This window comes from Corapipo altera, unplaced genomic scaffold (assembly GCF_003945725.1).
Source record: "Corapipo altera isolate COAL_440 unplaced genomic scaffold, ASM394572v1 50, whole genome shotgun sequence".
In the NCBI taxonomy this organism is placed as follows: domain Eukaryota; kingdom Metazoa; phylum Chordata; class Aves; order Passeriformes; family Pipridae; genus Corapipo; species Corapipo altera.
Window position 1 is genome coordinate 11,325,160 of NW_020884889.1, and position 15,770 is coordinate 11,340,929.

The 15,770-nt window shown below is 43.8% G+C and overlaps 1 protein-coding gene across 17 annotated transcripts in view; it reads right to left on the minus strand.

Annotated features, from left to right (window-relative positions):
- The window catches only part of MYO5A (myosin VA), a 97,893-nt gene extending 83,781 nt beyond the window's left edge, over positions 1–14,112 (minus strand). For 4 of the 17 annotated variants that reach the window (XM_027644275.1, XM_027644267.1, XM_027644266.1 and 1 more), the window contains exon 1: positions 13,953–14,111. In XM_027644275.1, the coding sequence (XP_027500076.1) occupies positions 13,953–13,979 (27 nt within the window). In that variant the 5' untranslated portion in view covers positions 13,980–14,111. Of the gene's footprint in view, positions 1–13,952 lie in introns of all 17 variants that reach the window. The other 13 variants (XM_027644274.1, XM_027644272.1, XM_027644271.1 and 10 more) reach the window with 4 other exon arrangements.
- Positions 14,113–15,770: the final 1,658 nt, after the last annotated feature.

A 15,770-nucleotide genomic window follows, 5' to 3' on the forward strand; every position in this document is an offset into this window, starting at 1 on the left:
AAAGACATTCAATCATGATACATAGGAGGGGAAATGTAAGTGACAATTTGTATTAATGTTTTAACTGAAAAACAATCTCACACAGTTAGTCCACCTAATAGGAAGATCAAAAGCCTGGTGTTATTCTGTCTCGTGGGAATTCCCTGACCAGCCAAACAGCATCCAGGGGACAGCAGTGACCCGAGCTACCCCCTAAGACACCACCACTATGAGTTTGCATACCACTGACACTGGGTTTGCAAATTTGGGTCACAGCACCCGCAGTGCTCATGGTTAGGCAGGTAAGGCACTGCATCCTTCACCACGCACAAGGAAACTCCTTGAATCACAGCTCAATGAAAAAAAAAATCTGTTGTACTTGAGCACTTCATCTACCCTATAAATATCCACTACATTTGAATCGTAAAGATATAAAACCTTTTTTTTCCCCTCTCCTTTCTTTCCTTCTTTTAAGCATTTTTATAAGGCATTCTTTGTATTTAGGGCCTGGGGACTTGCAGCAACAAAAGCAACTTGTATGTCATTTGCCAAACATCCCTTGAATGTACAAGGTACAGTCAAAAACTACCAGCACCCCACACGGAATCACTGCAGCAAGATCTGCATCTTCAGCCACTGGAAAAATGTCCATTGACTTACATCTACCTGAAACTTCACCTTACTTCAAATTGATGCAAAAACCCCTAAATCCCAAACACAGGATATCTATACACATGCAGACAAATTTGATCAGCAAACAGAAATGTATATTTTTATATTTCTTTAAAAATTACAAATACTAGCGACCTTTGCACTGAAATTCAGAGGAAATTGTCACCCAGCAAACCTACACACTGGGCCTGACATCCAGGCCAAAAAACTCAGTGTTTTGCTTTAAACTATCAAATCTATCAAAGAACAGTTATATTCCAAGGTTGTAAATGATACGATTTTCATAAGAAACATTTTTAAGGAGCTAAAACACATGAAATGTTTAAAAGCTGTGAATTTACTTCATCTTCAAAAACATTGCTTTCTACATTTTATGTTGATTGTACTTGACCTTCTCTTCAAAATGTCACACAGAGGGAGACAGATGTAGTTTATAATCAGCTGTTATTAACCCAGACAATACTTTAGCTATCAAAATACTGCCCATTCACCCCCCTAAGCTGCTGCATACGAGAACAGCACTTGTTAGCTCCTGTTGTATTTCACAGATCCCCTTTCACAGGCTCTTCTCCACCCTCCCCGAGCAGCCACTCATCCTCAGCCACAGTTATATCTTGCACTCCGTGACTTACTCAGCACATGATGCCAGTAACAGCTGCTACTGAAACCACTGGGCAGTGGTGGGAAGCCACCAGCCACTGCCTGGGCACACCATGAATTTGCCTACGTGATGCTTCTGACAGGGCTCAGTCAAGGCTGTGTACGATCAGTTAGAGAAAAAGGAAACACGTTTCACAAAGTGGCCTGGCCAGTCTGTTACAAGGGCCAGGCCATGCAGCCACGTCTTTCCCTTCATCCCTGCCACCACCACGAGGACAAGGACTGATGCTCCTGCACCACTGACCTGCCCCATCTGCCCACAGGACTCCTCATATTCCACCAGTCCTCAGCAAACCTGCAGTGTAATAACCCACCATAAACCCTCAGTGAAACAGCAGCGCTGCTGTCTTACTTCCTGCACTGTGCTATTCTCATTTAATTCAGTAAACTCCTCAAAAAAAAAAGTTTTTTTAAAGTAAACAGGATTAAAAAAAAAGCATATTCACAGAAATATCAACGCTGAAGAAAATTCTGTGTTTGAAACAGTTTAGGTTTCTAGACCTATCAAAGGAATGAACGCGGCTCTGCAAGATCTTTGAAAAATATGGCAATTACAGCTACACCAAAACCACCAATGTCTTGGTCACTGCTTGAGACACAAACCAGCTGAATAACCACAATAAGATCTACAAAAACATCGAGCAGCAGTGTGACGCCTACCCCAGACAGAGTGACAGGAAAATATTCTGACTCATGTAAAACTTCATTTGGGGTCATATCCACAGAGAGAGGCATCTGCTGTACTGTATTTCGATCCATACCAACAAAAGGAAGGCCAAAGCTGAATTACATGCTATGATTTCAAAAAGAAGTTAATTATAAGTCTTCCTTAAAACTCACAATTCATCCAACCTGAAAAACATGTTACAAGAGTTGTAGAAGAGTGCCCACAAAAATTTAAGGGCAAATGAAACAACTGTAGTTCCCCTGAATATTAAGCTAATGAGACACATTGCACCAAAGAAAGATTATTAGGAAAAGGATACATGATTTCATGTTTGTGTGCTTACAGTGAATGCTGACCGTATATTACAAAAATTCTCCAATTTAAAATTTTTTTTAAAGTCTATACTTAAGGAATACACACACACACAAAAATACTCAATGTCATGATTAAATTCATGGGTGCCCGAATTTAGGATTCAAGAACACAAAAACTTTTAAGGGCAATTGAAACAAGAGGAAACACTGAGAGGATGCAAGTCATAACACAGACTTCACAGCATAATTACCTGAATGCAGAAATAAGTATTGTTTCCAGACCCCTGGTACAAATTCAGTCCAGACCCTCCTGTTCCTTACATATTTTTCAGGGCACAGCCCCGGTTTTGCTCGTGGGTGGAACAGGCCCATAGCTCTGGCTGCAGCTGGGAGTCCATCCTGGGCTCACACACACAAGGAGGAAGCGCTCTCTTTAGTCTCAGTGTCTCTGCTTCACCACTGAGCCATCTGCATCGCTGCCATGAGATTATCTGGTGTACCTACAACTTGCTTAGGCAGGAAGGGAAAATAAAGGGCTGTATTGATCAGACAGATGCACTGCACCACGCCGTGCTACAGCAAGGGAGTTTGAAACAACGAGTTACTGAGAAAGTAGCGGAGCCATAACTGATCACCTAGCTCACAGAAGTGAAATGAGGCTACATTTTCTCATATCTGTAAAACATCTGGAGCATGGACAATTGCTGACTTAACTGTGAAGGTTTAAGTTGAAAGTTAAAAAGGAAATATATTCGACACAAACTTTGATAGCAGATAAGGCTGTACTTCTCTGAGTCTTTTTCTGTAAAGTTGAGCTCATGTCCAATAGCACTCCCTTGCATTTACTTAATCCTAGCCCCCCCCCAAAAGTCACATTTAAAGTAAAACACCAAATTGAGGTTTTAAATATCAAAGACTAACTGAGTATTTTTCGATAGACCAACACAGAAGCCCCAGGCTGAGATGTAGCTGCATCATTAAAACGGAGTTTAACTGACTTAGCTCGAGTTATTCAGGGAAAACTAGTTTTACTTAGCAAACTCAGACTGTATTATGGTCCAGTCCACACCACAGACACCCTTCTGCCATATTAAAACAGCAACCTAACTCCACTGAAGCACATCTAATGAAGCTGTATTTAGTTTCACCATTTTTTCATGGGAAATTAACAGTAATTAACAGTAAGTCCCCACACCAGGAAACAAGAATGACCTGGGCAAGCTCAAACTCAAAACCAGCGAGCAGAGATAAACCTCCCTAAGAGACTCTCCACAGGAACTGGGGGAAGCTGTGAAAGCAGAACTGGGGTTAACAGCCACGGTGCTACCAGAAAACTCTCCAGCAAGAGCAGCTGCATTTCTTCCCGTGGGATGTCCAGCCCTGCCCTCACCAGTCCCCCCCAGTGGAATGGGGCAGAGGAGCAGTGGGGCTGCAAGTCCTGCCCGTACCAGCCCATTTCATCAGTGCAATGCTAACCTTGATTAGCATGGGAACTTATGGGAAACACCTCTGTGTTGGAGAGGGAAGTGAAATTAAAGCCGTTCACACAAGCTGAAGCATACTTTCAATCATACCATATCCAGCCTTAGAGAAAACATTCCACTCCTCTTCTCTACAAGTGTTACCTATTTGACTGTTTGTAAAAGGTTTATATCACCTTTACACTTCCGATACATAAGACTGTCACAAGGAAGAAGTGCACTTTGACATCAAATTCTAACAACTTCTGCAAATATTTCTCCTCTTGTCATTTTTTTTTCCTAAGGGAGATAATCTCCTGAACAATGAAATGAATGTCTGGCATGTTTGAAAAATTCTTCTTTATGTATCTCCAAAATCACAAGTCGAAACTCTACTTACTATAAACCTTTATTAATAAACTATTATACTACAATACTGTGATACTAATAAGCAATTATATGCTTGGCTATACAGACCTATATGTTTATGTTAAAATCAAGAAGGCAATCAAACATATTCTACTTACTTTAACATACATATAGTCTAAAACATCTATTTCCATCCCATATCTCCTGTAACACCAATTATCAGCACTTTCAGGGGCAGTTGGTGTTTCCTTTCCAGGCAAAATAGGCTCAATCTCCATGGAATATATTTCCATATATCTTGTTTTGGTGTATACTAACTCATAAGGCAACTTGGGAACCTCTCTCTCTGGTTTCCTCAGCAAAACAACTGAGGTCATCTGCTTTAAAGATACTTATGAATAACCCATGGAGTCTGCAGAGAGTAACGTGTGACAAGCCATGTTGGGGCAATGAATTCCCTCATTGTTAGACTGACTCATAATATTTTTAGGTTATTTCTCTGTCTCTACAAAGAGGAAGAGTGTCCTCCTGTAAATCACAAACTAATCACAAAATTCTCTTGTCTTGTGATTATCAAATGGAGGAACTCAAAGACACCATTGGTAATTGAGGAAGACTTCATGATTTTTCATATCCATTTACAAAAAAGAGACCACATGGGTATGAAAGTCACTCTGTTGAGAAGTCTCTGTTCTTCTACATTTAGGACTGTCCAGCTAGAAATGTGCAGTTTACACCTACCCATACAACAATCCTGGAAAATGACACAACAAATCACATGTCAAATCTCACCCTGTGTTAACAAAGAATGAGAGCTCTTCAAAGCAATGCTGCTTTAGCCTTTACATTTAATCTTCAAGCGATGAAGGGCTCTCATCAGACCACAGTGTAAGTGAGTAGCCCGGAAGAGTCTGCTCTCAATCATCCTCTCACTGTCTCCTAAGAGTTAAACTCAACAAGCCACTTTCACTAATTGCCAGTGGCAGCTTTTATTCTATGTGAATTACCCTGGCAGCCTTACCTACAGCCACACCTGAAGCAGGGTTACATGGCAAAAATGGAGACTTGATGAGCAAGGAGGGAAGTGCAACAGCTTTCAAGACCTTCAGAAAATAGCCACAACTTTCACCAAACAGCACAGAGGTGACACACACAAAACCACAGATGCATTCTGCATTCCTGACTGATTCTCCTCCAGTTTAATCTTCATGCTGCTCCCTCAAACCATTCATCGGCATGGTGACTTCTCATTCATACTTGCTTTTTGATGTTAGGTTTGTACCTTCTTCTCCCTTAACATTTTAAGAAGCTTTACCCCAGCCTTGAGTACTTCCATAGCTATTGAAAGATCTGTGACAGTTCTTGCTATTGTCCCTGACTAATAGGCCAAAGAAATTAAATCCATGCCACTAAGGAGAAGAGAAGGTGTAAAGCACAAGGTCTCTGCTTCCATAAGTAATCCATCTGGACCTTCTTCAAAATAAACATTAAAATTTGCACATACATTAAAAGCTGGGTCAGTATCTGCAGTCCACAAACATTCAGCAGGACTGAAGTCTTTAAATTTCATTATCAGTGCCTAATGTTTCCTGTGCCTACATTCCAGCTGCTTAATGCCCTGAATTCAGCAAGAAAGGCAGTTCTCTAACATAACCACACTAACTACTCAGCCTCTTTTTAAAAACAAATGAGAAACTGAACCAAAACACACAAAACCCCACATACAAACCGTTTAGCCAGCACTGATCTCTTCTTCACATTTTATTTGAATATAAACAGACCAATACATAGAAACAAAACTATTAAATACTGTAACTAACTGCAAGCAGCAAGCAGCTGTACTGCTCCTGCTGTGATCTGGACTGCCAGGAACAGGAAGACCCCAAAACCATCAAGATCATCAGCTTGATAATGGTGCTTTTCACGTTTGTGCAGTGCTGGGCAGCCCAGGTGATCCCTCTCACACAGGGTTGCACCTTAGGGTGCTGCCTGGAGCAAACTGAAAAAATGGACCCTGCTAAAAGATGAGGGGCACCATGAGATGGCAGGGGTCCTCAAAGGGGAAGCTCCTCCTGAAAATACACCACAGCTATTAAACATTAAAACTGGGTTTTAAGTAGCAGGTCCTAACTTACTGCAATGCTGAGAACACAGAGCTATCCACAGAGAACTTGACAAGAGACATGCTTAGGATGCTTTAATTTGTTTTCCTGCACAAATTATTCCAAACATATGTATATGACAGCAAAATTATTTCCCTGCAATAAGAAGAAATAGAGAACAAAAGGTTTGATCTTTCAGATTTATGTGCTTGATTTCAAAGCAAAAAATTAAGCAATGTATGATTACTCACAGGGATAACAATAAATCTTTGCAGAATCAGGCTTAAGCAAACCCAGAGTTAAGCAAAGCCAAGCAACCCTGAGAACGAGGAGGAAATGATGCAGTCCTAAGCAAAGGGTGGCACTGGCACAGGCGTGTGAGTGCTGTTCTCTGCCAGGAAAGCCACTAAAAGCCTTGCCATTAGTGTTGGTAAACAAGGCCTTAGCAACCCAATCACACAACTCACTGGCCTGGATGCAGCTCAAAAGTAAAGCCAACAAAAGGAAAAAGCTACTGTACAAAGAGCCTTTGAATTCAAAGCATCTTGAATTTTTCTCTGTCTTACATGAATTTTAGAGAACAGGTTTAATTTCATGCCTAATGCTTTTCCATGTACTTAAAAGTTTTGATACCAATTTAAACCAATCAAACTCCTAGAAGCATCACCCCCAAAACAAAAACATACATCTGCTGTAGCATATCATGAGTGGGGTTATGGTATATGAAAATAAGGAGAAAGACTTAGTTTGAAGAAAAAGTCAACGTCACAGACATGATGAAAATTTCCAAGAACCATGGGATTATTTCTGACCCTAACTCCATATTTTCTGCAACAAGAACCTCCTATTATTGACAGGAAGTAGGAAGTTCTTCCCTTGCTATTTCAGCAGCAGAGAAGACAAGCAGAAGGTGCATTCTGCTGCTTCAACTCATTCGAGTAGCTTGCTAATGAAGCATCAGGAACAAAAGCCTTGCCCAAATGCCGTTTCTTGGCCCTGGGCCCAACTGTACAAATACTCACTATCAGAGTCAAGCTCAATACACGCAGGAGTAAACACTGCTCCACTACAGTGAGCACAAAATTAGATCAGAGATAACCTCTGCACCTTCAAGCCTGTGAAAGAAAACACAGCTAAGCAAAGGACTCAGCTCGTCTCTACATGCACACCAAGGTAAGCTGACTTGAATCAAGAGGCATAAAACAAATCACTGACTCTTATCAGAGGAGCTCTTGCTGCGTGACAGCACAAAGCAAACCTGCATCCATCATCTTCCCTCCAGCCAAGATGCCTTTCAAACCAGCAACATCTGTAAGTATGCTCACATATATGTGCAGGTGTCAAAGTCTCCAGTAACACAAGCAAAACTTCAAACAATTAAATACTTGTTTTGTGTATGCTTTGTGCTGTCAAGGAATGAAACCTGAATTCAATTAATGTGTATAAATTAACATATGAATATAATAAATTATTAGGCATTGATGTGTATACATATCTGTGCCAAGAAGGTGGAGCCAGGCTGTTCTTGGTGGTGCCAATCTCTAGGACACAAGGCAATGGGCAGAAACTGATGCACAGGAAGTTCCATCTGAATACGAGGAAAAACTTCTCTATTGCAAGTGGAACAGTTTGCCCAGAGAGGGTGTGGAGTTTCCCTCACTGGAGGTTTCAAGAACTATCTGGAGACAATCCTGTGCCATGTGCTGTAGGACAACTCTGCCTGAGCAGGGAGGTTGGACCAGATGACCCACTGTGGTCCCTTCCAACCTGACCCATTCTGAGGTTCTGTGAATGTCCCTGTAGGCCACTCCAAGCTCCTCCGGGGTCTGGTGCAAAGCCTAATCCAGGCACAGGCCCTACAGGTCAACAGACTTGCCAGCTGCACACTGCTTTTCCTGCACAGCAGAAACACCACCTGTGGTTAACCTCACCGTCGCTTCTTGCTTTTTTGAAATCCTATTAAAAATAGACCATCCAGAAACAGTGCAACCATGTGACACTGGACATTTGTGTGACTTCCTCCAATTCAGCTGCCTCAATGAGCCCATTTCAATAACAAAAATGTTTTTTTTTTTTCTACAGAGATTAAGCAATGAGTCTCATAAAGAGAGAGACAAATTACTTTGTTATTAGAACACATGGAGAGGATTAAACTCCCAAAGGCCCTACAAAGAGACCCTAGAAGATAGGTAAATCTGCCCCACAGGCTGCCTATCCCTTACAACTCAACCTGGAGCTCAATGGCTCAACAAAAGATAATGGTGGTCATTACACACATTTTCTGACATAGCAGGAGCTCGACAGCACTTTCTTTGATTATTTATTTATCTAAAAAATAATAGTAATCCATTACCCAAGCCATCTGGCACATGCTATAAAATCCCTACAGTAGGAACAGACTGCAAATAATCAGTGACAGTTCCATGTACAGACATTACTATTCTGCAAGGAATAGCAGTTTGAGGGGGATTCCATGTAATCCACTAATATTATTAGGTAAATGTTTTAACATGATAATCAAAGAACTAAACAAATAAGACCAATTATTATAAATGGGACCTTCACAGTTCTTTACATGTAACAAAGAATTCCTACAACTTTCAAGATCAGATCTACAGGAAAAAAATAAGAACATTTTAAAACATAAAGCTATGATCTCCCCTTCCCAAAAGTAGCTCCCAGTGATGCTACACTTTCAGTGTTTCTTTAGGACTACAGGATACACCCTCCCAAAAACTATCTCTGGGCTGTGAAAAGCTTTCACAAACAGCTTGGTGTGTCCCTGCCCACACCAGGGTGGCATCATTTCCTGCTCCAGACACACTCAGCACCCAGGGGGGCAGCTCCAGTGCAGACTGGGCTCCAACTTAAACCATCACTCATCCTGCTTCCCAAGGCTCAAGTGTATTTTAACAAGATGATAGACTGCTGACATGTCACAAAACTGCTGTTAGAAAGCTAAGAGTTTTTTAATTTCTTCGGCTGCTGTGGCTGACATTTGACTACAGGAAATTTCTTTTACACAAACAAAGAAAAAACATCAAGGTTAGGTTAAACCAACTATTGTTAGACTGTTGGGTAATTATATCCTCAGCACCTTCAGTTTTAAGGCAATAGGAATAAAGTGGGTGCACACTGTTGTGAGCTGTGACTGGCAGGGCTGCCATTCCAGTGAAACAGCAGGTCCCTGAAGCAGGGAAGCAAGTGAAATATTCCCCCTTCTGCTGCTGCTGCACTAGATTTTAAGAAGAGGCAGAGGCGCAGTTATAAAGTATCCTGTGAAGCCTCACTGCCATGGGCAGATGCAATAGCTTGACAGTGCACATCTGATTTCTGCAACAGCTTCTCTGGTCTGAACTGTCCCACTCAGACCCAGAGCAGGACACCCAAGCTGTGCATGGAGACAAACAACCCCATCTCTGCACTGATGGACAGCAGGGTTCTGGAAGGACAAAACAGTGACCTACTGAGACAAGTGGTTACTGTTTAATGCTTAGAAAACACTTAGGTCACATGCAATAGTTTTGTTGCAAAATGTGGAATATGTAAACATTTTCTTTAAAAAGAATGTTTTTTGATGTTTGATCTTTGTGTACTTTCAAGCCTAATCAACAAGAAAGGAGATTTAATCCATGAAACAGCAGCTAAGAAGCTCTAAAGTGATGTCTAGGTGTTAGAAATTATTTGTTGGTAGAATACCCTAAGGTTTAGGGCTTGACACGGCTTCAATGTTCTCAGACCTAGGGGGAGGCTAACAAAGCTTAGAAAGAAGGATGTCCACTGATAGAGGATATAAAGAATACAGAATTTACAGGCCACAAGGACATTTGGCAGAACCCCTGATAAGGAAGAAATTAATAAAGCCAACTCATCAACTGTGCTGAATCAGCTCTGACTGGGCAAAACGTAATTTCGGCAGGGGAAGATCATGACCAACTCAAAGACCACTGGCCCAAGAAACCCAACAACCCAAAAGAAGAGAAAGACTGAGCATGTGACTAATTAGCACAAAAAAATGAGACTCATTAACCAACAGAAGATAGAATACAAACTATTAAGAGAACTAGATAACTTGTAGCCAATGAACATTAATGCCTTTGTTTGCTAAAATGTATACATAATGAAGAGTTTTGGTAGTCATCGTGCTGGCTTGGTGGATCTCCCCCCAGCCCTACTTTCTGTAAATAAGCCAAATACCTCAACTGTGTGTGTGGATTGGCCTCTTGCACACTGGGTGGAAGAACCTATTGTGGGACAACAGTTTGAACAGTAATATACAGGACTATATAATTAAGGCAGCTTTTTTTTCACATCCCAGGAAAAGCCCAACAATAGGCACAGAAATTTTGAAACAGTTATATTTTCTCCCTTATGCTCAGCTTGTTTTTTTGCTGTATTTCCCTGCCCATGTACCACAAACATACCCAAGAAGAGCCATACCCTGGTCAGAATCTGCCATTTGCCATTTTTGCTTGCAAGGACCCAGCACAACTGAAGAAGAGCAAGTCTTGTAACACCCTTGGCTTCACACTCAGAGCAGCTGCTGCAAACAGCCCCGGGAAAGCAAGAAAGAGTCACTTGCGATGCTGAGGACTGCACAAGCAGCTTTTTGTTCTATGCAGTTTCCTCTGACACTTCCCTAACTCAATTTACTGCTCATAAATCCCCAAACTGAACCATTTCAAGGTCAGCTGCTGAGTTCAGCTTGCCCAGACCATGCTGTCCAGCAAAAACTGTTTACTGATTCCTCTATGTTCAAAGGAACATTTCCACTCACTTTAACCGAAATTGGATCAGGCCCTCAGTTAGGACCAATCTAGCTGGAGCTAGCTAGCCCTCATCTCCAAGATAATGGAAAGGGAGGAGCATATTGGTAGCAGCAAGAATGAAAATAAATGAATGGATAAGTAAACAAATCAGCACACTGCATACAAAAGGGAAACAGAAATCCTGAGAAGGCAAAGCAGCACGCTCTAGGAAAGCACAGCATGAAACAGAAACAACTCAAACCCAGGGAAAAACAGATGGAAATGGAGAACAAAAATGACTGAATTATGTCAACTCTTCACTAAGACTTTAAAAGAGGTAGCACAAACATAGTGTCTGATCTGTTTTGTTGATTTTTGTGTATAGGCAGTAAGAGCATGTGTTGGGGCTTGGTTTCACCCCCCTGAAACTCACAAAGGCAACATCTAACATAAACGTGGTGCTCTCAGCAGTGTGGAAGTCAGATGAGTTCCAGTTCTAGGCAAAGCATTCTCACTTGTTCTTAATTTCCAAGGAAAGCAAACTACACTTAACAAAAGCTGACACATGGCCTAGATTGTGTCAATTTTTATGGGTCAGCGGAAGTAGGTACATATCTGGTGCTGGTCAACAGTTACTGAAATGCTTATCAACTATGCCCCAGCATCACTCAGCAGAGCAACGATACTCCAGAAAACACATCAAGATTCTTTGAAGTTTGTTTCCAAAGTCAAAGAACCAAAACTTTTAGAAATTACCTTACAGCAAGACCACACACCTGCCACTGATATATCCAATAGAACAAGGCTCAAAGGCACAATATTTTAAATAAGAAAACCTGGGATATAACCCATGGAGCAATTTTAAGCTGCTGCACCCAAAAATTGAAGCTGCTGCCCTCAAGCAGAGTCTGTGTTTGCAGTATCACTGGGCACAGGAATACAAAGCCTGAATGGTTTGGGCCCATTGCTCACAACCAGCAATACTGAAAGCTCTGGTACTTTAAGCAGCTGCTCTGAATGAATATCTTGACTCTGCCTACCAGTATAAAAAAGATGTGAAATTCGCTCTTTCTGTGCCTACATATGCCTCTAAAGAGGACAAAAACAGCCTGTGGTGTGAGAGTAAAGCACAGAAGCAATTTCACTGGCCTTCATCACCCATTAAGTCTCTACTGCAGGATCATCCCAGTGCCTGTCTGACTTTGTGTTTGCTCTCTTTACCTTTGTGTGCTATGACCTTAAATCCATTATTTATGTTACCTAATCAAGGATGAGTTACTGAATGGGATTTAAACAGCATGCTGCCATTACTTGGGGAAAAAGACAGCAGAGAGGGAAGACAGCAGAGAGTCTCTCTTGAACACCCAGCAGGTTTCCCACCCTGACCTGCCTGATTCTGAGCCAGGCCTTCCTTAGGAACTACAAGGGGCCTTGAGCTTTCCACTGTAATGCAGTTCCAACACAACAACACGCCCACATTTTTGGAGCAGCTTCTGACCAAAGAATTCAACCACTCAAGGAAGGGAATTCAAGGTCAGACAGGGTTGGAAAATAAAAAAAAAAAAAAAGAAAAGAAAAAAGAAAGTATTCTGATCAACACTTTATGAGAGATTTCAATTCCATAAGGAGAACATCTACAGAGAGAGATAAATAAGAACATCTTTCCAAAACAACTCCTTACATAGAGAAGGTCTATTGGACACTTGGAAACAACTCTGCAGTACCATGGCTCTTTTGACCAGAAAGGTAATTTTCATCCCTTTGGGCAATGATAGTTCAAAGAGATAGTTCTGTGACACACAAGACACCAAGATGTCATATACCACTAATGTAACAGCATTCTTTAGGGGGTGCTGGCATGCACCTCACCTCCTCCCATTCAATCTCTCTTACACAAATATACTACTCAGATACAGCCAAGCCTGTTGAAGGGATGCCCGGTTTGATTTGTCCTGATGCACAGTCAGTGTGCTGTCCCACCACTTCTGAGTGGGAGGACTCTACCAATAGTGACCTATTCATGCCAAAACAAAAAGTCTGTTTCCTTTCCTCCCTCACCCAATGTGCTAGACTGGGGATAATTTGGGAGCATTTCATGAAGTGGCTCAAGGATCTAGATGGCATGGCTTTCCTAATGACACACTTTGACTGTGCAAGCCTTTTGAAAGAAGTATTTGCAGTTTGTCATGTTATACTGTACACCCAGTTCTGGTGACCCCAGTCATCCCTCCTGCCTTTAAAAACCTGTTGTCTGTCGTTTTTTCCAGATTTTTGCCCTAGCTCAAGGCAGAGTAATGAAAATAACACATGGCTAGGGCACAAACCAACCATTTCCACATCTCCATTTGCAGCCTTTGCCCATCATCAAGATGCATAGGGCAGGAACTGTTTCCAGGTGGGAGCTGACGAGATACTAACACACAGGACTAAAAAGATTAGAAAAACGTCTGATTAAAGAGCATATGAGAGTCACGCTGCGCATCACTGCTGACTGCAGGGCTTCTGAACGGCTGCCAAAAGAATAAATATAATCCGAAGGTGCAGTGTCACCAGAAAAGGGTAGTTGAATATCAAAGCGCTCATGTCGTAGAAGTCGTTTTTCCTCAGGGATCGGGAAGGTGTTCCCGAAGGCGATAACCGAGCGGCCGTGCTGACCCGCCGCGCTTCCCCCCGGGCGCGTCCCCGCCGCGCTGCCGGAGCCGCCCCGGCCGCTCCCCTCGGGCCGGCCCCGCCGCCCCCCGCCCGGGCCGGGGCGCGGAGCCCCTCCGGTACAGCGGGGACCGGCCCCGCGCCCGCCGGGATGCGGGCCCACCGCGGGGAGCGCCGCTGGCTCCCGCCGGGGCCGCGGGCGGCAGCGCCAGTCCCTGCCCGCGGCCCCCCATCGCTCCGCCGGGATGCTCGCCCGGGATGCTCGCCCGGGATGCTCCCCCGCCCCGCGGTCCGGCCGCCCCCGCGCAGCCCCGGCCCCGCCGCCGCCCTACCTTCGTGTAGAGCTCGGAGGCTGCCATGGCGCAGGGCGCGGGCGGGCGGCCCCTCTGCGGCAGCCCGGCGGCGGGAGGCGGAGGCGGGCGGGAGGAGGAGGAGGAGGAGGAGGAAGAGGAGGAGGAGGAGGAGGATGCTCAGGCGGCGGCCCGCGCCATGTTGCTGCTACCTGGAGGGCTCTGTGCATTGTGGGAGCGGCGGCGGGGACGGGCAGGGACGGGCAGGACGGAGGGAGGGCGGCGGGAGCGCGATTCCTCCCCCCGGCGGGCGGGACGCGGCCCCGGCACCGCGCCCAGGGCGCTCCGACGGGGGGAGCCGGCGCTGCCGCTCCCGGACCCCCAGGGGGTTGCGCGCCCCCCACTTTGTGCCAGGACCGGTATTCCTCCTCTCCCTCAGGATACGGCTTTTTCTTTTTCTTTTTTTTTTTTTTTCCCCCCAGACGGAGCAAATCACTCGTTTCGTCGTCAGGGATGTTTATCATTTTCGCTGCTCCCCAGCCCGTGCCCTGCTCCCCAGCCCGTGCCCTCCGCACTCCGGGCACCACCAGGCGCAGGGAACGGCCCCTTCTTTCCTCAGGGACCTCTCCTCTCAAGGCAGGCGGGAGATGAACCTTCTGTGCAGCTGCCTAATCTTTCTGGATTTACATCTGTGTCACAGCCTGCTGAAGCCTCTTGTGTGCCTCGCTGCCATCCTGCCAGTTACTCCCATTGTGTATTTTGGCTTCAATTTCTCAGGTGCCAGGTTTTCCATTTTTTTTCTCTCCGATTCTGATCCCATCCTTCAAACTGTTTAGAGCCTCTTTCAGCTTGACTGAAACCACTACTGAAAGCACTGAAGAGAACCGGGTCCAAACCAGCTCCTTCAATAAGTCCAGTTCTCAGCAAGACATGGAGGCACACACCTTTGAAAAGTTTAACATCCATGTCAAAATGGAAGGAAAAACATACCCCATGTTCCAGCTAGGTCTCAAGATGACACCTCCTTGCTTTATGAATCATTAAAGAGTGTTTTTTACAGCAAGAGTTTTTTGACAGCACAACTGAAGCTATTACTATCTTCCCTCCCCTTTTTTTTACCTTGGAAATGTATCCTACTGGTTCAAGTGGTCCAAAATACAGAACAAGTTGAAACAGGTATGTTTGCCACACTGTCCACCAAAGTGTTTTTGACTATTTATCCTCTCTCAAAATTCACCTGTTCAGAAAACAGCTGTGTATTGAGTGGGTAGTATCTGTACTTCCCCTGAAACTCACTGTGACTATTAAAGAAACAGACAAACCTGTTTACAGAGAAAACGAGCCACGAAAGAGATGGGGCAGAAATCACTCATCAATTTAGTAAACAGCCAGAGATACAACACCATTTTGACTCCCAAAACAAACACTCCAAATAAATGCCATAATCCAGCTGTACATTACTGCTGCTATCTAAAAGAAAGAAGATGGAGAAAGCAGCAAGCACAAATGAAAAATAGCCAAGATGAAAATATGGAGCCTTACCCAGAGCTGTTTGTATTAGGTGCAGATATATATGGCCTTCACAGCTAGGCAACTAAAGTCAGTAAATTCAGAATAGAGATTAAAAAAATTCTTGATTCTCCTGGGAGAGTTCAAAATACTGTGAGCTGAATTTAATACCTCTTCCTGCGTTCTACCAGTATGCCCAGGATTATCAACCACAATTGCTGTTACTGTCTCATGCTAGGAGGGTCAGTCCCATCAGCAGAACTGGACATTCAGTGCTACGAGAAGCCCAGAATGGGTTCCTGGGAACTGCAGTCCAGGTCAGGGGTGAGGTTTTGGCTAAGCAGTTTGCAT